This window comes from Pipistrellus hanaki, assembly GCF_964339955.1.
Source record: "Pipistrellus hanaki genome assembly, chromosome: 2".
Classification (NCBI taxonomy): domain Eukaryota; kingdom Metazoa; phylum Chordata; class Mammalia; order Chiroptera; family Vespertilionidae; genus Pipistrellus; species Pipistrellus hanaki.
The window spans coordinates 4,392,613-4,419,574 of NC_140504.1; the positions used below are offsets into that span (position 1 = coordinate 4,392,613).

The 26,962-nt window shown below is 52.0% G+C and overlaps 1 protein-coding gene across 1 annotated transcript in view; it reads left to right on the forward strand.

Annotated features, from left to right (window-relative positions):
- Positions 1-26,962, forward strand: part of PCP4 (Purkinje cell protein 4) — a 47,317-nt gene that overhangs the window by 13,039 nt on the left and 7,316 nt on the right. The window contains exon 2 of the mRNA XM_084873732.1: positions 10,892-10,943. Within this exon, the coding sequence (XP_084729858.1) occupies positions 10,892-10,943 (52 nt within the window). The remainder of the gene's footprint in view (positions 1-10,891; positions 10,944-26,962) is intronic.

Sequence of the window (26,962 nt, forward strand, 5' to 3'; positions counted from 1 at the left end):
TGTCCTGTGACCTCTGTCTTCACCTTCGGTGCCTGGCAGGGGACACAGAGGGCCAATGTCTGAGGCTGTCCCGTTAGAGAGACATTTCTGTGCTGGGGAAGTGAAGAGCTCTTATCGTAGGAAGAGCGGGGTCAGTGCGTGCAGATAGGAGGCCCTTCAGTGGCGTGGGCGTCGCCCTGCTCCTGGAAGGAACCTTTAACCGAAGGACAGCCGGGTTTATTCTCCAGCAAATGATGTTGCTCGGATGCTGGAGAGATTTTAAAAATAAGATATGGAGCCAGTACCCGCTCTGAAGGAGACAGCCGTGGGGCTGAGCTGGCAGGTGGTGCTGGTGATGATGGTGGTGGGATGTGATGTGCATTCCGTCTTCATGGCGAGGTAGCTGGAATTTTCACCTCCCCAGGGAGCCGCTGATCACGTGGTCTATGCAGCTTTTATCCCCAACTTCTAATCCGTGTCTCCACAGCTGATTTAGGACAAAGCATGCCCCATTCTTCTAAGAGCTTCTCAGGCTTCTGCTGAGTCCCGAAGCGGTTTTCGTGTTAGTTGAGTGGGGCACAAAGCTGTCTGCCTCTTCATTACCGAAAAAGAAAGTGTGCCGTCCCGGAGGGAGAGGCCGTGGGCTCACAGCCTGCCAAGCGCACATCTGCTCTTCCTCACGGGCCGAGCTGTAGCTGTCGTGGGAGGAGGGTGCGTACAAGAGGCCCTGGAGCTGGTTCCACATGTGGAACTCAGACTGGGACTTGCAGGCAGAGGGGTCCTGAGGCTAGAGCTGTCTGTGTGGTCCTGGGGCCATGACCTCACAGGTGTGCGACCCACATCTGCAGGTTTGGTGTCAGAGTGGACGCGGAACCCCGACAATCTTGTGAAGTGTGTTCACCCCATCTCTTTCCTGCTATGGTCCATGCATTGCCATGCACAGGATTTAGCACGATGTCATGGATTTGCACATGATTTCCCCCCCGCCCTCGTGCCACCAGATGGACTGGGGCATAAAGTGTCTGCCGTTGGTGGCAGAGGGAGCTGACAAAGTTGGGGTTCCACCTCCCCAGCCCATGGCAAGGGTGCAGTCTGCCCTGATCCAAGCTGCGCCCCCTCCACGTAGCAGCCCTGGGTCCTTGGGGGTGTCACCAAGCCTCTCTGTGGCTCAAGCTCTGTCTCTATCAAACGGGCACACTTGTGGCATCCGCCTCCCAGGATCGAGGTGTCAGGCCATTTTCGCTCGCAGAGACAGAGCCTGGTGTTTGGTGCAAAAACAAGGCAAAGTCTTTGCAAAACCCAGGAGCGTCACTGCTCACTCGGCCCCACATGGGGCTTCTCTGGCTTCGTGGTGGGTGGTTGTGTCCTTCCTTCTCCTGCTCACCGCTTTGCTGCCCGGCGAGGGAGTTGCGGTCGGTAGATCGTGGTGGGCCACGTGGCCGTGGCAGGTGACCATCCCACGCACAGGATGGCTGGCTGTCGGGGAAGAGCAGACATGCTGGCCAGCAGGGCCTGTCCTCCCGGCCATGGGGCGTTTTTTTTTCTTTCTTTAAAGAAAAATATATATTTTATTGATTTTTTTACAGAGAGGAAGGGAGAGGGATAGCTAGAAACTTCGATGAGAGAAACATCGATCAACTGCCTCCTACACCCTCTCCATTGGGGATGTACCCGCAACCAAGATACATGCCCTTGACTGGAATTGAACCCGGGACCCTCCAGTCCACAGGCCGACGCTCTATCGACTGAGCCACACTGGTTTTGGCCCGTGGGGCGTTTTCATGCTGTGCTCTTCATTCACCCTTTGCCTTCATTCGATTACACCCAGCGCTGCGCTTCCCAGCCCGACTGGGGAAGGAACGGGGGCGGGATGCTGGTGTTACTGTGAAAGCAAAGCAAAGCTGCGCCTTTCTCTGTGGCCGGTGTCCTCAGTCTGGGGAACCACGTGCGGATTTTCTGATCTCACGTCAGCTTCTCTGAAATGGAAAAGTTCCCCCCAAATCCCATGATTCCAGGGGGACGGGCAGGGTTGGCGTTTTCTCGAGGATACAGTATGGGGTTCCTTCAGTCTGGAAAACTGGCCAACCTCCTCCCCATCCGTGTGAGGCACATTTGTCCTTAAATGAGGTCCTTAATTGGCATGTCTCGGGTTCTGCCTTTACATTTATCTTTCACTGACAGCTCTCTGGCTCCTTTGCCCTTGGCATTTGGCTGGTCAGCCATAACCTCTCGGGATGGAGAGAGAAGGCAAACCTCTCCATCCTGCCCTGCCCTGCCCGAACCTGGCACTTCCGTGTGTGCAGGGAGGAGGGATGGATAGGGGGTATCCGTCTTTGTCTCAGAGCCGAGTGTCTTTTGTTCAGTCATAGCAGCCGTTCTAGAAGGCTCCTGGCCTTTCCCCAGCGGCCTGCATTCCGAGGGTCAACCAGGGAAAGGCAGGGAAGGAAGTGCGCTGGAGGAGAAGCGTTTCTTTTGGAGAATCTGCCGATTGAGTAAGAGGCGCACACACTGTACCGGGCCGCTACGTTCTCCCAGCCCCCTTCCACGTCCCCCTCCGGCAATCATTCCATGCTCCTCCTGCGTCTTCTTTTCCTAAAAAAAACGCAAGCCGAGGTTGGTACCAAACACATGAGGTACATCCATGCCAGGATCAGAGGCCCAGGACACCTCAACTGACATCGGTAACTTAACAACAAGCAGGCAGCGGCCGCTCGCCTGATGGACAAAGTGATGACACATATGAATACTCTCCCTTGGGAGTCTCCGAATAGTCATGTGAGATACACATTTAATTTGATTTCGTCCCCCACGGAGGAGAAACTGAGCAGGTAAGGAAGGAAAGGCGTGAGCAGTGGAATCACTGTTTACTGTCACTCGGCCACACTGCCTTCAGACCGCTGAGCCCAACGCCCGGACGCACTGAAGGGAGCACGATGGAGAGGAAGGGGCGTGCCTCTTCCCACGCCTCTCTCAGCATCACTTTGCTGTCAGGTTCCTTTCAGGGGCCAGATCCGGGCCACGGGACTGTTTCTTTATCTCATTTAATTCTCACAGCCTGAGGAGGTGGGTGCATTGATATTCCCTCTTTTAGAAGCAGAAACAGAGGCTCAGAAAAGTCAGGGGACCGGCACAGGGGCACCCAGCTGCTCAGACATGGGGCTGGGACAGCAGGACCATGGGATTCCAGGACGCTCTTTCTTTTCTTTTTTGGATCAGGTTTATAGAGGTGTAATTTGCATCTGGTAAACATTACCGTGTTTTAGTTGCGTAGTTGATGAGTGTAGACACATTTACAGTCTCACAGTGGGGAAGTAGATTGTTGGATCAGCCCCAAAAGCTCTTTTGTGTCTCTTTAGAGCCAGCCCTTCCCTCCAGCTTTAGCCCAGAACCTGCATCCCTCGCCATCACACCCTAAAGTGCAGTGACCCCAACCCCCGAAGCAAGGAGTTCACACCGTCATGAGGGTGGCGTGCTCACACAGGCCTGCAAAGCAATGAAATCACATTGCGACAATTTGCAGACCGTGCCCAGATCGGTGGCAGCGGCCAGGTAGGAACATGTTGGAGGTGGCGGCATCTCCTGTCCTTGTCCCTGTGAGACAGTCCCCGTCTCAAACAGCAGGGACGGCTGTCGGCGAGCAGGGGGAGCCTCGGAGCTGGTCTTGATGTGGGATCCTGCCTGGCTCCCTGAGCTGACGCTCACCTTCACCGCCTTCACTCGGGCTCCGGTCAAGGGACAGGGCTGTGGCAAGGCTTTGCTGGCCACACAGCCCCCAGGGCGATCCAGGGCCCAGGGGTCCCTTCCGCTGCGCTCTGCTCCGTACCCTGAGGGCCGTCACCAGAGTGAACTCTGACTGGGAGAGCTAGATGTAGTTTTTTGGTTTCCTCCTTGCATATCTATTTCCAAAGTGTTCATAATGACTAGATCCTCCTTTTATAACTAGGAAACAGAGTGGTTTAAGAAGAATATTGGCCCAAAGGAAAACTTAAAGGTAGAAAATACTCACTTAAAATATAAGGCTGTAAGGGAAGATACAAATGAAAAGACAAGAAACAAAATCCCCAAACATGAGGGGCTTTGCCATAAATGGTCTCCCCAAATGACAGCAGAACTGCTTGTTTCTGTTCACCCAAAGGTCAGGATGCAACGCGGGGCGGAGCGGAGTGTTGTGGGGATTGGGGGTGCAGATCCAGCCTCCGGGGCTTACGGAGGCGGGAGCCGGAGCCGAGGAGGGCTTAACAGGGATCAGACAGGATGATGCTCCTTGCCTGGAAGAGCCCCATCATTTTTTTAAAACAACCATTAAAAGAAAAAAGAAAAAAGCCCAACCAGTGTGACTCGGGGGTTGAGTGTGGACCTATGGACCACTTAGGACAACTCCTGAGCCTCCACACCACCCCCTTCTCCAATCTCTTCCTTACCCATGACCACAGCCTGGGAGCCGAGCAGGAGCCTGAGGCCAAAGGAAATATCTACCAGTACAGATGGCCCCTGTCTTATGCAAAATGTCGATATTTGCTTATCATGAGTTTTTTTTTAATCCTCACCCGAGGATATATTTCCATTGATTTTAGAGAGAGCGGAAGAGAGAAGGAAAGAGAGAAACATCAATGTGAGAGAAACACATCAATTGGTTGCCTCCTGCACTAGTCCCCACCAAGGCCTGAGCCGGGGAGGAGCCTGTAACAGAGGTACGTGCCCTTAACTAGAATCGAACCTGGGACCATTCCGTCCATAGGTGGATGCTCTATCCACTGAGCCAAATGGGCTAGGGTGCTTATCATGCCTTTTTGTAGTACTTTTGATTTTTCCAAAATATTGAATTAAAATATTATCTTTTCCATCTCATTGAGGTGTAACTGACAAAATTGTAACCCACGTAAGGAGGGCACCATGAGGGTCTGATGTATGTCTACCCCGTGAAAGATTCCGCCTCCGAGTTAGTGACCACGTCCATCCCCTGGCATATGTACCCCTTTCTGTGTGAGACCTGCGTTCCACTGTCCTGCCACCTTTCAGTTGTACGGCAGTGCTATCAACTGCAGCCATGGTGTTCGACTCAGATCCTCAGACCTTATTCATCTTAGCCCTTTCACCCTTCCTTCTGTGGGTCCTCCAACCATAGCCCCTGTTAACCACCGGTCGGTCTATTCTCAGTTCCTATGAGTTGAGTTATTTTTCCATATTTCAAATGCAAGTCATCCTGTGCGGTATTTGTCTTAATTAATGCGTTTGTTGGTGCCCCTTATACAGGGCTGGATAAGAGTAGGTTTATAGTTGTTCATATGGAAAAAGACACGTAGGTTAAAATTATTAAAATAGATTTTACTTACCGTATTTTCCGGCGTATAAGACGACCCCCTAATTTTACAGTTAAAACATAGGTTTAGGCCTATATTCGTTGTATAAGACTACCCCCCACTTCCGAGGCAACACCAGTTCTTTTTTTAATAGACCGCCTCTCTGACTCTGGCCAATCTGAGCAGGCTTTTTTTCATTTCAAAAGTCATCTTATACGCCGGAAAATACGGTATTTGTTTTGCTGAGACATGGTCTTACTGCTGTGAGACCAGCCTCCGGATGCAGCATGGGAGTCTCAGACGTGCCTCCATAGCCACTCCAAGCTCAAGGTTGGGGAGAAATGGATCCGAGTCAGTTTTTACTGACGGGCTGGTGTGGCCCGTTCCTCAGGTGGAGTATCTTACATAAGGGATTGTCCCTGATTTTGCAACTTGGTTGAAGAGTCACCCAGCCAAATCCTGTGCTGAGTCACACATCTCTCACCAGATTGATCCGTGCGGACCCCGTGGGTGGCCTGCTCGGTGTGGGCTCCCCGGGCTCAGGCAGGTGTGAAGGGACAGCTGCTGCCTCCTGCCCACTCTGCGGGCTCCACCACTCACCTCCTGCCTCGGGGCTTCCTGCTTGTTCCCGGCAGATGCCGAGTTTGAGATGCTGCCCAGGATAGCAGCGCTGAGAACTGATGCTATAGCACATGTCTGGGACCAGGAGAGGCAGGGGCAGGTGATGATAACTCACTCAGCTTCCTCCCGCCTGGGTCAGTCCTCAGGCACAAGATCAGCGTGGCATGCACCTGGCAGTGCCATCTGGATGAAGAACCCTCCATCGCCTCTCTCTTCCTCCTTCCCACCCTCCCTCCTTCCTTCCTGGGGCCCCCTCTTCCGTGTGTAGCACCAACAACATCTGTCTCAGGCTCTGCTTTCTGGGAAGCGAAAGGAAGACACAGCCTTTGTTATTTCCTGTAGCCCCTGCTGCAATGGCCTGTCAGGCAAAAAGACTCCCCAAACGACACCTTTTAATACCATTCCCACCTTATAGACCCTTGGCACTGCTAGATTATTAGGAGGAGCAATCAGGTTAGGCTCCTTTAACTGGGGGTTTATGAAATCCTGAAACCCTAGCTGGTTATTTGTTAGCGTCACCGGGGAAGGATGTGGGATGGGAGCTGCTGAGGGGTTGGGGGGTCTGAGAGATGTCCTCTCCGCTGTGGTTCGGCCTCGGACCCTCAGGCTTCCTTGCTGTCACTCAGCAGATCCATAGCCTGGGTCAGAGACGAGGGTGACTGCAAGGCTGTGACTTTAACTCGTGTCACATCCTTAGATGGGCATTTACCATTTCCTAGTGGTGAAGTGGGGACAATAAAAAAACAGGAAAATGCTTGGAGGAAAATGTCTGTGTTCTAATGAGCCGAGGAGTTTTCTTTTTTTTTAAAAAATATTTTTTTTATTGATTTCAGAGAGGAAGGGAGAGGAGGAGAGGGAATGAGAGATAGAAAAATCAATGATGAGAAAGAATCACTGATAGGCGGCCTCCTGCACAACCCACAATGAGGGATCAAGCCTACAACCTGGGCATGTGCCCTGACCTGGAATTGAACTGGGACCTCCTGGTTCATAGGTTGATGCTCACCTGCTGAGCCATGCCGCCTGTGCCAGAGGAGTTTTCTTATTTGTGATCCTGAGGATAAACTCGTGGCATTCGCTTCCTCACACAAGACCCTTGTCCCTTAAAGAGGCCCTGGGAATGGGGACAGGGAAGCTGTCTTGAGATCGTGGAAGAGGGCGTGCCCCAGTGTGACCCAGGAGGATGGGCACAGGGCTGGCTTGAGCAGTGGGGACTCTGGTTTCAGACAGCTGAAAAAGGCAGTGACTGCTATTCTTCTAGACCCTGCGGTAAGCACGGAAGAAGTGCTGGGTCTGGGGTGGGACAAGGTGTCGCAGAGGGTCCCACATAGGATTGCTTTATAAACGTGAAGTCATTAGGGTTGGGTTAGGGCTGGAGTTGACCAGGAGAGACCTGAATGAGGACATCGGTGTCAAGTACCACGACAAGGAGCAGACAACAAGAAACGTGGTGAGATTCTTCTGGAAGCAGAATTATGAGGAGACTCCTGCCTCTGGTTCTGCTGTGATGAAATTGGGGCTGATTTTTCACCTTCACCTGCCCCCCCAACCATGGCTGTTCTCAGAGGTCATGGCAATGGCCTCTCTAGATCAGGCTGAAACATGGAGGCAAATCTGCTGATGCAAAGGTGTTGAATGCCACATGCAGCAGGCTCTTCTACATGTGTGCCTGGTACTCTAGGCATTTGGACAGTATGTGCCACACACTCGCTTTAACCTGGTGATGGTGACCGCATGTTTGGTCAGACAGAAGCTCTCTGCCTTCTGCATGCCCTAACATACTATTTTGGATTGGTGTGTAACCTGGATGGTGATGGTGGTGGCGGTGGCCAGGATATCACTGGATCACTTCTGAAGTTCCTAGAAAAGAGCCCAACATCTAGAATCTCACATGGGTTTGCCCCGAAGACAGCCCATCATGCCCCTCCCCTCTTATTTATTAGTCCAGTTAGAATAGCGATATTCTCGAGGTGTGGCTACTTCTGTTCAGCAGGCAACACAGGTTGTCAGGATGCTGAGCTCATGATTGGTGCTAATGGATGAAGGAGGAGGGATCTTCTCTCACTTGGTCATGAGAGTGAGTGGGGAGAACAGGCAGCCTCCTCCCTCAGGGCACTAACTTCTCTCACCTCATGAAACAGGACCTTTCCCTATGGACATTTGGGGAATGACAGCCCATCCATTCATCTGTCCATCCATCCATCTATCCATCCATTTCAACATAGCCTAGCTATGGATCCCTATGTTATTTAAACTTCAATAAAAGATCTCACAGTCATTCTACAATTGATTCCTGTTCTGTCAGGTTGACTCTGCTTTTTTTCTATAAGTCAGATGCCTCAAACTCTCTGGGTGCTAATGAAGTCAAATTGACCTTCACAGGGGATGCTCCCTGTCCCGTTACTTCCCACCTGCTGAGGGAGGCGCTCAGGGGGACACGGGAGATGGTCAGGCTCAGTTTTAAGCCAGCATCTCTGGGTCGGAGTTATGTCTCTGCCATTTCCCAGCTGCACGACCTTGATCAAATCCTCTCTGTGCCTTTAGGATGCAATCTGTAAAGTGAGGCTGACGAGGACAAGGATGGTGTGTACCTTGTCAGGAATATTGTCAGAATTCTAAGAGTCCATGATGCCTGGGAGCCTGGAGGGTGCCTGGCCATGGCACATGTATGTTGTGGCCAGCCCAACACCAGCCTGATTTACACTCTCCTCATTTACCGGGGAATTTCAGCCCCTTCGCCTGGTGATGAACAATCATGGGTGATGACCACTGAGAGCCCGCAACAGAAAAGCTCTTGGACAATTACCTCACTGCTCTCAGCCTTGTCTTAAAACTGTCCCAACGTCTCAAAGAATTCGGAAAAAAGGTGCTTTCAATGACTAGTTCTTTTTTGTCAGGATCATTTTCGGATCTGAGACACCATCCCCCTATGACATGTATCAGCTGCATTTTGCCTCCATCAGACGAGACCTGATACAAAACCCTGTCTTAGGAATCCTGGAAAAAGGGCTCCTTTTTGTCCCCTGAGTGCACATCATTTGGTTTCTAAAAGGTGATCTTTTATGAAGCGAAGTATTCATGACATTTGAAAGGTGTCAATGTTTAAGGTAGTTAAATACCACAGTGGGGTTGAGTGTGCACCTGTTTTGCATGTCTAAGCCATTTAACTCGACTTTATTCAGCTCTAGAACACTTATCCTTTTATTTCGTGGAATTTGATTTGTTTTAATGAGCCATCTCTGCATAATTCGGGGACGGGGAGGGTCTGAACACCCAGACGATTGTTGGGCCTCCTCCATGGTGATGAGATTTCCATCCAGTGCAGTGAACTTACCACCTCCTCTGAGTGTGAAAGGGGAGCCATCAGAATAAACCCAGGCAAGAAGGAAGGAGCATTTTTACTTGCAAATCCATCTTTCAGAAATGTGAGCGTTGGTTTAAAGGAAGAGGCTGAACATTACAGGTTTAGATAATGATGCCACCATATGGGGACCTCATTGGAGTGTGTTGAGGAATGAATGATGTTTGGCTGAGACCTGAACCTTCTCTCTCCATAGGAACATGGGAGAGAGCCAGCATTCTGAACATGTAAGGTGTTCTAAAACATAAAGAAGGGACCCACATGTATGTAAACTTTCCAACTTGTCACCTTTCCTTCCAGTTCCGGCCAGAGAGAAGTGGTTTTTCACCTCTCAGAGTAGTCCTACCACCTGATCTGGGTGGGCATTTGCAATTGGGTGGGCAAATTCACATTGACTGGTGTGGGGTGTGCGTGTGCGTGTGGCAGACGTGGTAATAAACAGGAGACTTGAGGTTGCCTCTTTTGGGTTGTTATCTACAAAGACCATATGCATACACAGGATGGTTAACTTCACTAACACGAGTGTTTATTATTCACCCCATTTATTTACACTAATCAGAACCCTCAAGCAGCATTTTCTCACTCAAGGTTGACTAAGGCCCCAGGAATTTCTCATGACAACATGGAATACTAATGGAAACTGATCAACGGATTATTATTTTCTTGATATTATTTTTAGGCTGAAGTCGTGGACCAAAATATAAATTTTGAGGGCACCTTTATCCCTTAGCAGGAGTCACCCATATGGTTTTCTCCTTGCCCCGTGCTCTGCCTCTCTCTCCAAGGTGCCAGGCAGATAGTTATGTAACAGTGACAATTCTTGCAGCACACTGGACCTCTGGGCCAGAGAGTCCAGTCTCCAGTCTTGTCTGCAACCTTATGCAAGTCAGTCTTCTTATCTGGATTCATTTTTTTCCCCCACCTAAAAGTTAGAGACTTTACATCTCTTCAATCCTTTTCAACTTAAAGCATGTTTTCTGATAATTACCAGAAAATTTGATGGACAAAATACTTCTCTCTCCACAGCCATCATGTTATTTAAAAAGCAGTAGCTAAAGAAGCTATGAGGAAGCATGATATGTGTTTACATGTGTATTTCATTCAGCTCCCCAACCTCATACCCAGACCATCTTGCTCCAAGATGCAAATCCAACCATGAAATATTCGTACTTCTGGTCAACCTGGTAAAATAAAAATGTGCTGGGGAGTGGGGGAGGGAGGCATAAACGATGACAGCAAAGTAACTCAACAATAGGAGAACAAATCTCTATTAACCTGATATATCAGTTGACCAAATTTATTTAAATAAGACATTGAACACTGTGGTTGGAATGATGAAGGTGACAGCGCTGATATTCTCACAGACACTTGGCTGTTTCCCTCATATTTTCAATGAGGTTATGCTCCGTCAGCACAATCTCTCATCTACTGTCCCTCGATACGAACAAGGAGGCAGCCTGTGCCACTTCAGTAGATCCTTTCCTGGTCTCAGGCGCACCTGGCTTTAGCCACCTGAGCCAAAGTAATGTAAGACTTGATATAATGAAAGAGATACTTGAAACGATAAGAGAGACAACATAATTCTGAATATATTTGATAACGATTTCTTTTCTTTCCTTTATACCTTTAGAGACAAGGAGCTGGCGCAACCAATGGAAAAGACAAGACGTCTGGCGAAAACGGTAAGACCACACGAGTAGTCCCTCTACCTGCTGTTTTCCCGCCTGCAGCTGTGGGCACACGCGGCCGGTGTGGATCCTGCCCTCCACAGAAATCAGCTCCCTCTGCATGTCTGTGCTTTGGTGCAGAGTGGATTTTAGCGATTCTCAGTAGCAACACGATCTGGTTTTACAGAGGAAGCCGAGCTAGCTAAATGCAGTGGTAGGAACAGCTCCCTCCCCAAAGGAGGACTCCCATTTTGGGCAACAGGATAATTACAACGCAAATAGAGTTCTCTGCTTGCTTCATTAGGGCTGGTGAGAACCACCCCAGTTGTTGTGAGGATAAAATAAGATCAAATGAGATAAGTGCTTTGAAAACTGTGAAGTGCTTGACTTCTTAAAGGATGTTTTCAAATCTGCACGGGCTGGCCCCGGGAGAGGGGCGGGAGCTGTGCGTGTCCCTGAGGTCGCTCATAGAAACTAAAAGGGTGTAGTGGAGACCGGACTATTTGTGTGCTGGGACTCCAGCCTCCACAGGGGCCTTCCATTGTAGGAAGGATCCTATTTTATGGACGGGGAACTAAGGCTTGGCGTGGAGGAGCTGGGATGTGACCAGGAACGGGAAGAATGTGGCCTTGGAAGGCAAAAGTCAGTAACAACCCCAAGACATCTGGAAGTGAACGAAAGACGTTTGTCTAAAAATCCAAGTTGCTTCATTTCCTAATTCTTCAGTTCATAATGCGAGAAGATCATCTTGGAATTTCTGAGCCAACCTAATAATGCATTCCACTGAAAATCAGATTATTTCATCCTGTTATCACAGGTACCCAGAGAGCTCTTTTATCTTAATGTATATTTTCTCCTAACACCAATGAAGCTGCCTACCTGTGTTGAAGGAGCAGGCACCCAGGAGAATAGAACTGTGAAGCACGGAGCATTAAAACGTTATGAGATTTGGATGATCGTAAGTAGTCGATTAGTCCCAGACTTCATTAGTCATCGACAAGGCAGCGTGTTCTTGTCTCAAATATCACGCACGTGGTTTAGGTCTCCAGTTAACACTGAAAGCACGCGTTATGGGTGCCCTGGAGATTGCAATTTGGGTCGCAAAAGACACACGTCAGAGCCACACCAGAGGGACCTCCTGGGCTCTGCTGGCATTTTGTTATATTAAATATTATCTCGAGAGGGCCATTGGCTGGGAATCTAGACCCTTGTTGTTGTTGCCATGGTAGTTATTGATGTGAAATATGACGTTTACCCACCCCGTTCCCAGAATGCCTTTTCACTTCCCAACCTCTGAATACATGACCCAGCAAGCTCGGATGTTCTTCATAGTCTTTGTGGCGTGGAGACAGGTTTTTCAGAAATACAGAGCATTCCCCCCCCCCCCCCCAAAAAAAAAAAATGCATACACGCTTTGAAGAATTATTCATTCCAATGGGTTCACTCTGTAAAGAAAGAAGCATTGGTTGAGTTGGCAGCTGTTAAGTGTGCATACATTTTTTGGGGGGACACCCTATATAGGCTTATTATTATTTTTGTAATTAAAAATGAATTCATTAGGATCTTGGTGGCTCAGAGATTTTCATTCCCCTATGAACAAAGTACCTTCATTATCTGATTAGGCCAAGAATTTCATTTCTTTCTTGACATAATGCCCTACTTGAGTGAAACGAGAGTTCTGAGCTCCGGTTGCAATTCCTCTCCTGTGGTGAGTCCTTAGGCCAGACACAGCCTTCTGACTCTCGATTCTGCGTCGCCCACGTTCAGCTTGGGGACAGGCAGGAGACTTTTTTCGTCCCACAGCAATGTTGCTGGGTATCTGGATCCCTATCTTGAACTTGGGCATCCAGCGAGACTCAAAGAGTTAAAATTTTATTGACACAGAGAAGTAGAAAAACACGGGAGGGAAGTGGCTGCTGGGAGGACTCCAATCCCCGGGAAAGATTTATGAATAATAAGCCTCTGACGGGCTTGCTCTCAGAGCCAGGAGGCTTACCCCAGCGAAATTGGATTTCTAAATCGGGAATGGATTTCTCCTGACTTGGTGAGCGGCGGTACATTTGTTTCCAAAAGGCTCTGTCTTTGGAGGTGAAAGGCAGAGCGGTGCCTCATTTTAGCCAAAGAATCCCCTCGGATTCCGCTGCCGGAAAACGCCTGAGGCAGTTATTATTCTGAGCAAAGAACGGTGGGGCCAAGGACGGTGGCATTATGTTGAATTAAGTGTGCCCATGTTTTTGGGACACAGATTTTGGCTTGCGAAATTTCTAGTAGGTGTGAGGAGCTGCTTGGAGCACATAGATTTAGTTTGCTTTCATATCGTGACATGCTGGCTAACAATGAATAACCTGAGATGTTGTTTTGGATAAAACCCAAACCATAGCAGTCTGTCTCAGATTTAGATTTGAGGACACACACACACACACACACACACACACACACGCACACACACGCTATAAATGTATTTTTCTGCTGTCAAGTCGGTGGAGAGATTGATTGAGCAGGACCTGATTCATAGACAGATAGATACATTATTATTAATCTGAGCATGGCTTTTCCAATAAGAAATAAAACTCAATATTCCCCAGGCTCTGTACACACGCCCTCCTTGGCTCCAGATCAGCCCGTAGATGCTAAAAATCTCCCCTTCGGTGTCCTTGGTGCTTGATGGACCGACCTATCAGTGCCAATGACCCGACCTGGGCAGATGCTGCTTGGGGTCCACTGGCCCTCTCACTGCTCTGTGGTTTGGGGAAGGGCGTGGGTGAGGTTACAGGTGGGAGGTGAGAGATCAGCTTGTTGCCAGGAGGAACCCCCGGTGGTGGTGACTGAGCGCTCAGTGCTGGGCCCGAGAGAGAAGGTCACTCTGGCAGGGCTGGGCCTGGCTGTCCTACTTCTGAGCCCGGAAGGTGGGGATGGATGGCAAGGGGAGGAAATGCGATTTCTGAAGAGGCTTCAGCGGGCTCGTGCTCGGTGTCTGTCTATAGCGGCGACGTGACTTGGTCCTGCTGCAGAGGGGGCCGTGACAGAGAGGAGCCCTCCGCCTGCAACAGAGAGTCCCGGCGTTTCCAGGCTGTGTGTGCGGCGTCGGGGAGCAGGGGTTTGCATGGTGACCTAAGGTGCCAGTTCTGCGGGAGCCGCAGTGGGAGTGTAGGTGGGAGCTCCCTGTCCTGAGCTAAGCCTCTTGGAAAAGGGAAAAGGCAGCTGGGAATGTTGAGAGGCAGCGTGGACCAGACCCGTGCAGTTTAAAATCTTCACGGACTGGCCCGGCTGGCGTAGCTCAGTGGTTGGATCAGGAGGTCGTGGTTCCATCCCTGGTCGGTGCATATGCCCAGGTTGTGGGCTTGATTCCCAGTGTGGGGCGTGCAGGAGGCGGCTGATCCATGATTCTCTCTCATCTTTGATGTTTTTGTCTTTCTCTCCCTCTCCCTTCTTCTCTGAAATCAATAAATATATATTTAAAAGACAAATAAAATCTTCACGACTGCGTCTGGCTGTGGGAATGGCCTCCCTGAAGGACGGATCTGTAAGGTGGGCCGCCATTCCCAGGCCAGGAGCTCTCATCTCCCCCCGCTGCTGTCATACAGCCGTGAGGCCAGGGCCGCCCGCCCACCCGCCGTGCGGAACCCTGCGCGCTGCCTGAGCACAGCACACCCACGGTGCTTTTGAGGCGAAAAGTCAAAGGACTCTGGTCTCCATCTGGGTCTTTTGGCCCCTTTTTCTAGTTTTTTACCCCCCGTATTTGAAGCAACCAGAAAGAAATAAAAACAGCAGTGGATGAAACACATATTACAGTGGGCCATGTCCTTTGGGCTGCTGGCTGGGAACACTCTGAGGATGTACACTGAGTGGCCAGATTAGGATGATCTCTGAATGCATAATAATCTGGACACTCAGTGTATATCCTATATAATAAAAGGCTAACATGCAAATTGTCCCCTCGACCATGAGTTCGACCAGCAGGCAGGCCGACCAACCACCCATGTACCCTCCCCCTGGCCAGGCTGGCTGGACCCACCCATGCATGAATTTATGCACTGGGCCTCTATCACATACACACACACACTGAGTGGCCAGATTATTATGCGTTCAGAGATCATCATAATCTGGCCACTCAGTGTATATTCTAGGAGGAAGACTCGATCCACAGGTGGCTTTGATGGGGAAAGAATGCGATAGCAATTGCTCATGAAAGCCAGACCTTCACGCATCGGGGTCTCCACGCCAACCCGGTCCGTGGGAACCCTGTCCGGGAGGAGTGTGTGTGGAGGTTATTTTGGGAGTGGGCGCTGACGGGGGCTGTATTGCCACCAACGTCCGCTGGGACAGCGGGTTCCTTTCCTGCCTTTGTCACCTCCGTGTGCAGGCACTACCTGGGTAAACGCGGTGCTTGTCACCCTCCGAACACGCATAAAGCCCGTCAGTGGGGGTGGAGATGTGTGCCTGCGCCCGTCACCATCCTCTGCACCCGCACACAGTGCCTCAGTGAAAACCTCTTACACAACCTTCTGGTCCCACTGCAGACTTGGCGCGTGGGTAGGAGGCCGTGCCAGGCAGCACTTCCTCAGGAAGCCAGGTGATTTTCCAAGGTCGCCCCGCCACCGGAGGAGGAGAGCTTTGGCTCCCTGGCCTTCGGGCCAATCACAGCGGCCTGCCTTCACTTACCCTCTCCCTGAGCGCCCTCTGCCCTGGGGGTCCTGGTTGTAAACTGGCAGCTAGGCTGGCTGTGGTCGGAGCCCCTGGAACGGAACTGGTAACAGGCTTACGTCTTGGCCACGCTGATAATGTAGTCTCAACAGCACCGCTATCTCCGCAACCTAGTTAACCCATTGCGGACCAGCAGATTCATTGCTGGCTTTACCCAGTGGCCAGGTAAGTCTCTATTGAACGAGTACAAAAAACGTTTTACATAAATGTTAAAGGCACGCTTTAAAATCAAACACCCACTGCATTTTGGAGTTATTTATTCCATGGTCTTACAAGCTAATATCTTTTTAAAGTACGATGCTTTGTAAAACTCTGTGTAATGTGAAGCAAGAATGCTCGTGATCCGTCCGCAATGTGTTAACTCACCTTTGGCAAGGACATGTGACCCCAGAGGAGTTACAGGGCCATTTTTTTTTTTTTTATTAATCTTCACCCAATGATGTTTTGTCATTGATTTTTTTGTTTTTGAGACAGGAGAAGGGGAGGGGAGAGACACAGAGAGAAACATCGATGTGAGAGGGACACACCGATTAATTGCTTCCCACACATGCCCCATGCTGGGGCCAGGGATCAAGCCTGCAACCGAAATATATGCCTTTGACCGGAATTGAACCCACAACCCTTCAGTCTGAGGGCCGGTGCTCTAACCACTGAACAACGGGCCAGGGCAGCCATGTTAATTTTAAAACCAAAACATTCAAGCCATGTGTTAATTTGTGGGCTTATCCATATATTTCCCCCTTCCTTCTTTCTTTTTGAGATTAAACACTTGATACATTTAGACTAACTGAAGATAGAATTTTGTTCCATATCATACAGAGAAGGCCCTTCTTTCTGCTTTGGTGCAAAACTAAAACGATAAATTATGCTAAAAATTGTCGTTGAAGATCTTTTAAGCCATGAAGCAGATAGACTAAGAAAATGACAACACTACCCTTAGGAGTCCTGCCCAGACCAGGAAATTGGAGTGTCCCTTTTTCTTCTTATCAATGACTAGTATGGAAATATGATTTCCAAGGGCGTGGCAATGCTTTACTTTTTGTAAGTAGGTAAGACACTCATAGTTTTGTTTATAGAGTTAGTTTGCGCAGCAAGCAGCTTTCCAGAAGAGGGAAGCGGCTTGAATTTCAGCCGGCCTGCGTGGTAAGATGGTGTGAAGGTGTGGTTTCCTATCGGTGGGTTCCTCTGTGAGCACCGCCCTGGGGAAGGCACGGGTAAGCACTGATGCTCCTTGGGAAGGGGTGTTCCCGCCCAGACTGAGTCTCCAGAAGCTGCCCCTCCTCCTCGGGCTGCACCTGCTCTCCCATCAGGGAACTCAGAGCCCCGGTGTCCCTTGGGAATGGCTCTGGGGCAATCTTGCAGCCACCACAGGACTCTCTTCAGACCAGGGGGCAGAAATCTCCCGGTGTCTCGCCAAAAAGCTCTGGGCCAGGATTCTAGAACAGAGTGCCAGGGTGGGGAGCGGCCGGAGAGATGGGGGCAGCCTGCTATGAGCTCATTGAAGCTCCACCCAGCACTGTTGACCCCTTTGTTTGTGCCAGCACTCGTAGTCAGGAACACAGGGGTGTGTCCCACCCGTGCTGATGATTCCTGAGGATCTGGTGCCACTTAGACCCGTGGTCAGCAAACCACGGCTCACATGCCACATGCGGCTCTTTGGCCCCTTGAGTGTAGCTCTTCGACAAAACACCACGGCTTGGGCGAGTCTATTTTGAAGAAGTGGCGTTAGAAGAAGTTTAAGTTTAAAAAATGTGGCTCTCCAAAGAAATCTCAATCGTTGTCCTGTTAGTATTTGGCTCCGTGGACTCATGAGTTTGCCGACCGCTGCCTTGGACCGTTCAGCGCAGAAGAGGGGCGGTTCCCTCCAAGTGCGGTTTTCATTTCCTCCTGAGCGGGCCGCCTCTCCTCGGTGCCAGGAAGGGGCCAGTTTTCATCACCTTGAGCAGGCTGAGAGCAGATCGGCCCTGAATCCTCTTAAAATCTTTTCATTAAACGATCGTTGACACGCGATGTCATATTAGTTCAGGTGTACAACACAGCGACTTGACATTTACATACCTCCCCACGTGATCACCTCTCGGCCCAGCACCCGTCTGTGGGCGTGCGGTCATCACGATGCTGTGGCCTGGCCTGCATCCCTGCGCTACCCACCACTGCCCTGTGCCGGCAGGGCTTCTGGTCCCTGCACGCAGACCTGGCCTGGCAGCCGGGGCACCGCTGCAGCCTGGTCCGGGGGCAGGCGCCTCCCCGCCTGCTCTCCCAGGGCGTCAGGAAGCAGAGAAATGCCGGGGTCACCACACATCAGATTGTCTGGAGGCAGAGCAATTGCACTCAGCCACGCTCAGGAAGACCAGCCCCTAACACCGCCCTCAGGGCCCTCCTTTCCTTCCTGCCCCCAACAGGAGCCTTTGCTGAGCGGTCACTGGGTGGAGCATGGGTCACGCGTGGGGACCTTTGATGGCTGCCACTTAAAACTTCTGTTTTCAAAACGACCCTGACTTCCCAAAGCATCATCTTCCCTCCAGCACGTCCTAAACTGCTCTCTCGGTGCAAGCGCAGCAGATAATGGGAAGCTTTTGGGTGTGAAAATTAATTTGAATCTAATTTTCCAGATAAGGGGCATAACGCCGCCCTGCTCTTTCTGGCTTTCTGTCCTTTCTAACGGACATGGTGGATATTCCCGGATCGCTTTGTTCAGTGGTTGCAGTTTTGCGGGGTTTCTGGTTTGGGGTCCTACTTTGCAGGGGATTAAACGCGGCTACAAAGTCCTCGGCCCTTGGGGGGCGGTTCTGGTCCCCTCGCCCAGGGCCGTGGGGGCAGGCTGGGTGTGGCCCGCAGACCGCTTAGCACAGTGCAGAGGGAGGCCCGCGGCTTTCTGGGTCCAGAGCTGAAGAACTCGGCAGCTTCCCGTTCTCTCTCCGGGATGCGTGCAGAGAGAAGGCCGTTCCCCAGAGCCATCCTGGCTGTAGGAAGCCCGAGCTGGCCCCTGGAGCAGCCCAGCCAGCCAGCGACCGTGCTGGCTGCCCCGGCCCGGCTGGCTGGCAGGCGGGAGAAGGTCCTGCAGGCGCCCCCAGCCCCAGGGCCATCTGGTTGCAACTCGGGGAACCGGCAGAGTGCCCAGCGGGGGCCTGCCAACCTACAGACAGGGGGACGGAACCTCACTTCCTGTGTTTAGGCTGCTAAGGGTTGGGGTCATTCGTTCTGGGGCCATAGTTACCTAGATCTCATGCCACTTTACGTACCTGCAATTGCTTTTTTTCTTTTCCTCTTCTTTTGCTGGTTAGAATATAATCTCTCCAGGATATAGACCCTGAGGTGCTTCATACTTAGAAAAGTGATATAGCTTAAACGCTATGGACTCTAGCTTTGTTTTGCTCATTCATTCAGTTAAGAAATATTTGCTGAGCACCTAACGGGGGCTGGAGGCTGTAAGTGAGCTGGCGATGGGGTATTTTCAAAGGGAAATGCTGGCAGAGTGGAGTCCGAAGGCCTCAGTGGTGGATGTGTCTGCCACGATCCTGGGAGGAGACGGAGGGCCAGGCCAGCGGAGTGCTCTGAGGCTGGTTAACCACCAAAGGGACCGTTTGTAAAGGTGTGTGCGGGGCGTAGGGAGACTCACGAAGAACACAGCACCCAGACTAGCAGTGGCAGGCCTGCAGGGAGGCACCAGCCCCCAGAGAGGGTGCTGGGTGGGGGCAGGCCTGCGAGGGCTGCCTCTGGGGAAGGACAGGTCTGAGCTTCGGGCAATTGCGCCCACGTTTAGGGTTGCTAGATTTAAAACAAAAAAAACAGGTGTGCCCAGTTACATTTCTGCTATGTTGTAGAAGCAAAACCACGTTTTTTCTTAATAGTGTACAGTTGTCCCATGGAATATTTGGAGCATCCTGATACTGAACATTGTTTGTTTTTGTTTTTTGTTTTTTTTTTTTAATCTGAAATCCGTATTTAACTGGAAAGTCTTTATTTTATCTGGCAGCTTCGCAGAAAAGGAGGCCAGGAAATAAATGCCCAGATCTCTCTCTCTCTCTCTCTCTCTCTCTCTCTCTCTCTCTCTCTCTCTCTCTCTCTGTCTTCTGATTGCCTCTAGTGCCACCCATGGGACAAATGCAAGCAAAGCTACAATGCGAGACCCAGGAAGAGGGGCAGAGGGCAGACAGCGGGGTGGGGGGGTGGGGGTGGGGTTGAGGGGGGGGAGAGGCAGGGACTGAGGGGGGGTGCTGGGAGGGGGGGCAGAGCTAAACATCGCCCTGGTTCTTAGTGCCTTTCTCTCTCCAGGCCCTGGGTCCAGGTCACCCCGAGCCTGCCTCAGGCTTCCCTAATTAAAAAAACGCAGCCTCTTGTAAATGATTGCCGCTTCACAGAGACAAAGCAGGAGTGATTTTGGTTTTAGAAAAGTAACAAAGCAGAGAGCAGCCTCCCATCCATCTCCCCGTCTTGTTTTAACTGTGGGGGGTCATGGGTCGGCTTCGTATTCTTAAGGAGAGGAGAACTGCCAGCGCTGGTGGGAAGATGGCATGTCTGACATTCTTGGTGCAATTAGGCAGTCCGGGGGAGGTTAACGTGTGCTCCAGGCAGTCAGCGAGCCCCTCCCAGCCCCCTGCGGGTGCCATTCAGGCAGGAAAGGGGGGTGGCCAAAGGCAGGGGTGGGGGTGCTTAACAGGAATACAGGCAGATGTTGCCCATGGAAGTGGGTTCCTGTGGTGGGGCCTATGCCGATTGGGAAATGGATGGGGGTGTGGGTGGGGGTGCAGAGCTGGCACAGTTCCCCCTGAAAGTGAGGTTTATCAGAGCAGCAGGGAGGTAGTCGCCGCTCCCAGCCCCTGGAGACCAAATAGGGGTGGGGGGGCTGCATGCCCCCCGCAGTGAGCTGCGGCAGGAAGCCACACCCAGCTGCCCTGGCTCCTGGGAAGGGGGGACCCAGGGTATTTTGGGGAGGCCTGGGATGGTGGTTGCCTGGCCGGGCTTTGGTGCTGCTCTGGGAAGGAGGCAGCTCTGAGCTCTCTCCAGCTCGCGGTCCAGACACGAGATGTAGGAGACGGTTCCGTGGGCCTGTGGGCCTTCCCTGTCGGGAGATGCTGCCTGGACCGCTCCGTGGGGTTCCCGTGGTGTCTCCAGCGACAAGAGGATGCAGTCTGGTGGCGGGATTTATCTGTGACGCAAGATAACAGATGCCCCTCCGCCGGCCCGTCTCCGTCTGTCTCTCCGCCGGCCCGTCTCCGTCTGTCTCGCCGTGGAAACAGGGGCAGAGACAGAGGCCTTGTCCAGAGAGTCTGGGCCGGATGAAAGCTCGGTCCCAGGCCCGCTCCGGGGACTGTGCCATGGTACCCAGGCTCCCGCGGAAGCCCGAGTTCGGAGTTCGCCAGGCTGCTTGGCGATGGGGAGAGAACAGGCGAGCACTGGGGCCAGTGCAGCCACGGGGGGCGCACCAGTGCTGTCTCCAGGGATCGTTACCAGGAGCCTTTTCCAGATAACCAGTCCGCTTCCCAGACAAACAGGCTGCTCTGGGGCCCGCCCTCAGCCAGCCCTCCTTTTCCAGGTTAGATGGACAGCACGCCCCCTGCACCTTGTTGGCTTTGCTGAGCATGTCCTCACCTCCCTCTGCTGCCGCTCCCGTACACTCCCACTCCGTCTGTACTGGAGGGGGGAGGAAGGGTGCTAACCCCCTTGGGCCATGCTGGGATCCTCCGGGGTGTGCAGCCCTCACTTCCTGGGGAAGCAAACGGGCTCCCGTCCCATCCGCTCTGCTTCCTTCCCCTCATTAGTACCTCGCTAACGGTGGCAACACCGAGGCCCCAGGGCCAGACCTGCTGTCCCCAGGGCCCTCCGGGAGTCCCCAGCTTCACAACCCGAGTTATACTTCAGACTTGTGCCTGGCCAGTGTGGCTCAATGGTTGGGCGTTGACCCAGGCCCCAGGAGGTCCCAGTTCGAACCCTGGTCAGGGCACAAGCGGGGTTTGCCGCCTTGATCCCCAGCAGGGGGTTTGCATGAGGCAGCCGGTCTGTGTTGATGTCGATGTTTCTATCTCCCTCTCCCTTCCTCTCTAAAATCAATAAAAAAGCCCCCATATTTAAAAAAAAAGTGTTTTAAAAACAAAACAGCAACAAAACTTCAGACTTGCGACTGTGACATCAGCTGCTTAAAGCTGTGAGCAATGATCTTCTCTTTCTTTCAATTCAGTCCAAACTATAACCCAAATCTTCACCCCTCCCCTCCCCAGCCACGGAGATGGCTCTCTTGCGTCCCTCAGGGAGGGTCTATGCCCTAAAAAAGCGCAGGCCTGACCCCCCTTCAATACAAACCACACTGCGAACCTTCATAGGGGAGAAGGAGAACGAGTATTGTGGGATTACTGCGTTTAGACTGTAACTATTTATAAACTCTGCTTTTCCCAGCATTCATGTGACGCATTTATTATTCCTTTAAAAAAAAATAGAAATGGCCCCTTGTTGTGAGTGAGAAGGCTAATGACGGGCATGTTACTAGATGGAATGTAATAAGACATGAACATGATACCCGCCTTGAGAGTGACCCACCTCCTCCCAATACCGGAACCACCCCCCCTGGGAGTCCCTGGGTTCTGGCCTTGGTCATCCCGTTCCAGCTGCCACGCCCCTTTCCTGTTGGGCTCTGGACTGAGTGGCCACTGAGTGGCCACTGAGCAGCTGAAACGTAGTGATCCCAGACACAGGTGGGGGTGGTGGGGCAGGGGTGGGGAGGCAGCCGCAGGGCCCCTGAGCACTCCGTCAGTAATTTACCATCATGTGCAACGGAGCCTGCTGCTGCTTCTGTGCTGGCAGGGGCTTCTTCAGTATTCCTAAAGCACCTCGCTCTCTTCTCTCTCTCTCTCTCTCTCTCTCTCTCTCCTCTCTCTCTCTTCTCTCTCTCTCTCTCTCTCTCTCTTCTCTCTCTCCTCTCTCTCTCTCCCTCTCTCTCTCTCTCTCCCTCTCTCTCTCCCCTCTCTCCCCCTCTCTCCCTCTCTCTCCCCCCCTCTCTCTCTCTCTCTCCTCTCTCTCCTCTCTCTCTCTCCTCTCTCTCTCTCTCTCTCTCTCTCTCTCTCTCTCTCTCTCTCTCTCCTCTCTCTCTCTCTCTCTCTCTCCCTCTCTTCTCTCTCTCTCTCTCTCTCTCTCTCTCTCTCTCTCTCTCTCTCCTCTCTCTCTCTCTCTCTCCCTCTCTCCCTCCCTCCCTCCCTCCCTCCCTCCCTCCCTCTCTCTCTCTCCCTCTCTCCCCCCCCCCCCCCCCCGTTCCGCCCGCCCAGGCCCAGAGTTGAGCAGTGCTCCGCATCCATTTAGGAAGCCGTCCCCTCCGGCTCAGACAGCTGTCCCGTGGGACACGCTGCCATGCCCACGCCAGCCTCCTCCCGTGGCGGGAGCGTGGGCCCGGGTGCACCGGGACCTTGGCACGGCGGGCGGAACCCGCGCCCCGCACACAGCTCCACCGCCTCTGCGAATCCCCAAGGTCATGCCTCTGACCTGGCTTAGCCAGGGTTCCGGGTTGTGAGGCACAGGCCGTGGGACTGGACAGGCCTCACAGAATCCATGCCCGCGGGGCACGGGAAGGCATTTCCACCTGCGCTTCCCCAGCGGCCGTCCTCAGGACCGGCCGGGAAGGTGCTGGGGAGATGACACCCCTTTCTGCCAAGAAAGTGCTGGAAATGGCCCTCCCAGGTAGCCGTACCCAGGAGAGTTTCCTAGGAATTTCAGGAGAAATAGAGAGACGTTGAGTGTCAGACTTTCACTGGGTTTAACAGGGATCAGCTGGCAGCCAGCCTCCTCCTCCAGCCTCCCCCCGCACCCCTGCGTGTTAGTGGGCTGCTCTTGGTGGGTTTATTTTTAGGCCGTTCCCCTGGTTTCAGGGCCTCTGAGCTGCTCGGCCTGGTCCTGTTTGCTGTGAAGCGGGGGGCGGGGCAGAGGGGTGTCCCCAGAGTCCCAGTCCCCGGGTCCTGTGGCTTGGCCCTCTGCCGGTGGTTAACCGTGGGTGAGTCATCCCTCTCCTCGGGCCCCGGTTCCTCCTTGTGGGATGCTGCCGTCTCCAGGTTCTGCCTGGCCGGCACGTTAGGACTCGGTGGCTGTCTGTGGCCCGGGACACGATGAGACGTTGGACTTCTTTGGAGTTTATCTTCTGACAATTTCGAGGGTGCGGGGGCTGCGTCCGAAGGAGACATGGAACGCTGCTTGCTGGTGGAGGCAGTAGGGGGAAGAGGCATTGGATAGAATCTGACAGGACTGTTTCCAGCTGTGAACATGTGATCACAAGCAACATATTTCACCAAAACCAGGAGAGATGGGGACACTCGGTCTTTTCTCTGGACAAACGGCATTTCCGTGGCATGCATTCTGTTTTGCTGTGAGGCCGCCCGGTTAGTGACTGCCCTCCCAGCAAGGACAGGTGTCGCCGTGGGTCCACTCGGCACAGGAACACCCATGAGGTGGGTGGGCTCCAGCTGTCAAACACCCCCTCCCCCGCCGCCATACCTTTGAGGTTAAAGGTACAGCTTTTCCCTTGTGGGCCTGGACAATGCCAGCTGGTGCCACATGCTGCTGGTGCTGTGCCTGATGTTGCCAGCCTGTACCCTCCCCAACCCCGCGGGGCAATGGCATGGTGAGTTACGGCTACTTCTTGAAATGTCTTCTTGCATTTAAATCCTGCCCATCTTCACCTTAAAGTAAGGCAATGCACGGAGGAGGTGAACTATAATTTTGAGACCACGAGCCGGATCGGTCCATGCAAAGCTAGAATTGGGTCCTAGGAAGACGTGGTGAGTTTCTTGCAGATAAGATGTGCCGCCGTGTCCTGTCCACACGTCTTAAAGTGGAACAAAACCCCCCAATCCTACCAATGACAGAGGTGGGCTAGGAGGTGCCCGGTAGGCCGCCCGGGCCATTCACAGCTGGCAAAATACCCCCCAGCGTCTAGCTCTTCAGTTCAGCTGGAAACGACGTTAGTGAAAGGTCAGAGGTGACTGCTCTGGGGACCCGTCCGCTCTCTGAAAGACCGATGCTAGACGCTCCCCCCTAACTTTCCATCCAAATTGGTTTCTCCCATCGCTTTTTTGACATCAGCCTCTATTAATGCTCCCTCGAGCCAGAGCATCCAAAAATGGATATTTTATCACTGCTTTAGTTTCTGATCTAGACAGAAATACTTCTGCAGCCTCGGTCAATCATTCCAATGCTCCAAGGGATATTTCAGTGCTGGGCTTTTGAGAAATTATGTTTCTTTTTTTAAAACAAACAAACAAACAAACAAACAACCCCATTTCAAAACAGAATGCTTTCGGGTCCTGTTGCCTGATGCTGGAATTTCCCCGTGTTTGGAATTCTTGAAATAAAAGCCCTCTGCCCCACTTTGGGTCTGTGAGCGCTTCTGGAGGGGGCATCGATGGGTGCACAGAGGGCAGGTACCTGCTCTCCTGCCCCAAGGTCACATAAAAGACCCGGGTTCAAGAGTGCTGATGGCTCCTCGGGCAAACAGAGCCCACATCTGAATTCTTCTAGAGCTTCACAACTTTTATTTTTCTTAAAAAAATATTCTTATTGATTTCAGAGAGGAAGGGAGAAGGAAAAATCGAGACAAAGGTCAATGATGAGAGAGAATCACTGATTGAGCCTGCAACCTGGGCATGTGCCCTGACTGGGAATCGAACCATGACTTCCTGGTTCCTAGGTTGATGCTCAACCACTGAGCCACACTAGCTGGGTGCACAACTTTGCCACGGCCTTGGAAAGCACTCTTATTCCATTGGTTCTTGGAATCAGCTGTCAGCACATTATTATTAAATAATGTAAAAACGGAGAGCAAAACCCTGTGGTCAGCTAGTCCTCTGAGTCTGGGCTACCCTGGTGGCTCAGCTCCCTAGTCCGGAACCACATGACTTTGCTCCTTTGTGGGAACTTGATTTTATCCTCTTTACAAATATGTGAGCCCAGCCTCTTGCTAAGTAGAATAGCAAAGCCCAAAGCTTAAGATGACTCACCTCCAAAAACCTATTTCCAACCAATCATTAAGTACGTGGCCACGAGATCTTAAAATAGTGTCCCAAAAAGAAACAGATAGAAGCGATGCATCTTTGCCTTAGACACACGGGAAGGGATGTGTGAGACTGAGGCTGTGGGGTGAGAAACCAGAGTGCGTGGAGCTCAAACCCCCGGTTCCCAGAACCCAATGCACACCTTTGTTTACACAAAAGTACACATAACGGACAGGCAGCCGCCTCTGCAGAAGCCACCCATCCCTGCCATCGGGACATTTCCACGTGAGCCCGTGGCCATGGTCAGAACGTTGGAGGGGAATTTCAAAACACGGAAGGCAGGGATGTCTGTGGTCTTGTCTATTTCTGCTCCCTTTTCTGTCACTCCTGAGGAGTGCAGAGGTGGAAGTGACCGTTGGGGACCCCGGGTTGGTGGCAGCCTGGAGTCTGAGATTTTAAAAAAATATATATTTTATTGATTTTTTACAGAGAGGAAGAGAGAGGGATAGAGAGTTAGAAACAATGAAAGAGAATAATCGATCAGCTGCCTCTTGCACACCCCCTACTGACGATGTGCCTGCAACCAAGGTACATGCCCTTGACTGGAATCGAACCTGGGACTTTCCAGTCTGCAAGCTGATGCTCTATCCACTGAGCCAAACCGGTTTTGGGTGGAGTCTGAGATTTTGAGCAGCTGTGAGCATGACCCAGCCTAGCTGCCTCTGGACCTGGCCATGGCTTGGTTTCCCGGACCCCTTTCAAGGCGTCCCCCAGAGCTTTGCACCCAAAGTCCTATTCTATACGCCAGGGTCACGTCTGCCTAAAAGCCCTGTGTGCCCAGGAAAACCCATAGTCCCTGCAAACCTGCAGAGGAAGCCCCATCCGCCTGGATGAGAGGGCTTTCAATGTGAGAGGTTAAAGCAGTTACCTGAGGTCAAAGAATAGCTGTTCGGGAGGCACTGACTCAGCAGAAGCCTAAACAGAGAAGACAGTGATGGGAAGGTACGTAAGAGAAAGGGAAGGGACAGTGACATCCACAGAAAGAAGGCATTGCTCTCAGTGCAGACAGCGTACCACAGTGACGCTAGCGCTAAGTGTTCTTAATTTTCAGGCCGTTCTGTCGTCCTCCATCCTCTAGTCATATGCTTTCTTGTTATGTTTGAAAACAGTTACCTGGGACAGGAGCTAGCTCAGGCCTGATCCAGGTGTTATTTTCCCTGTTCCAACATTCCAAGGGTTTGAGGCACAGGGCAGACCAGGCAGTTCCTCTGGGTTGGCAGCCCACCCGCACCCCCTGCTTCCTTTTAAAGTGGCTCAGTTTATTATTTTTGACGTCGTTATGGGAGGGAAATGAAGGCCTAC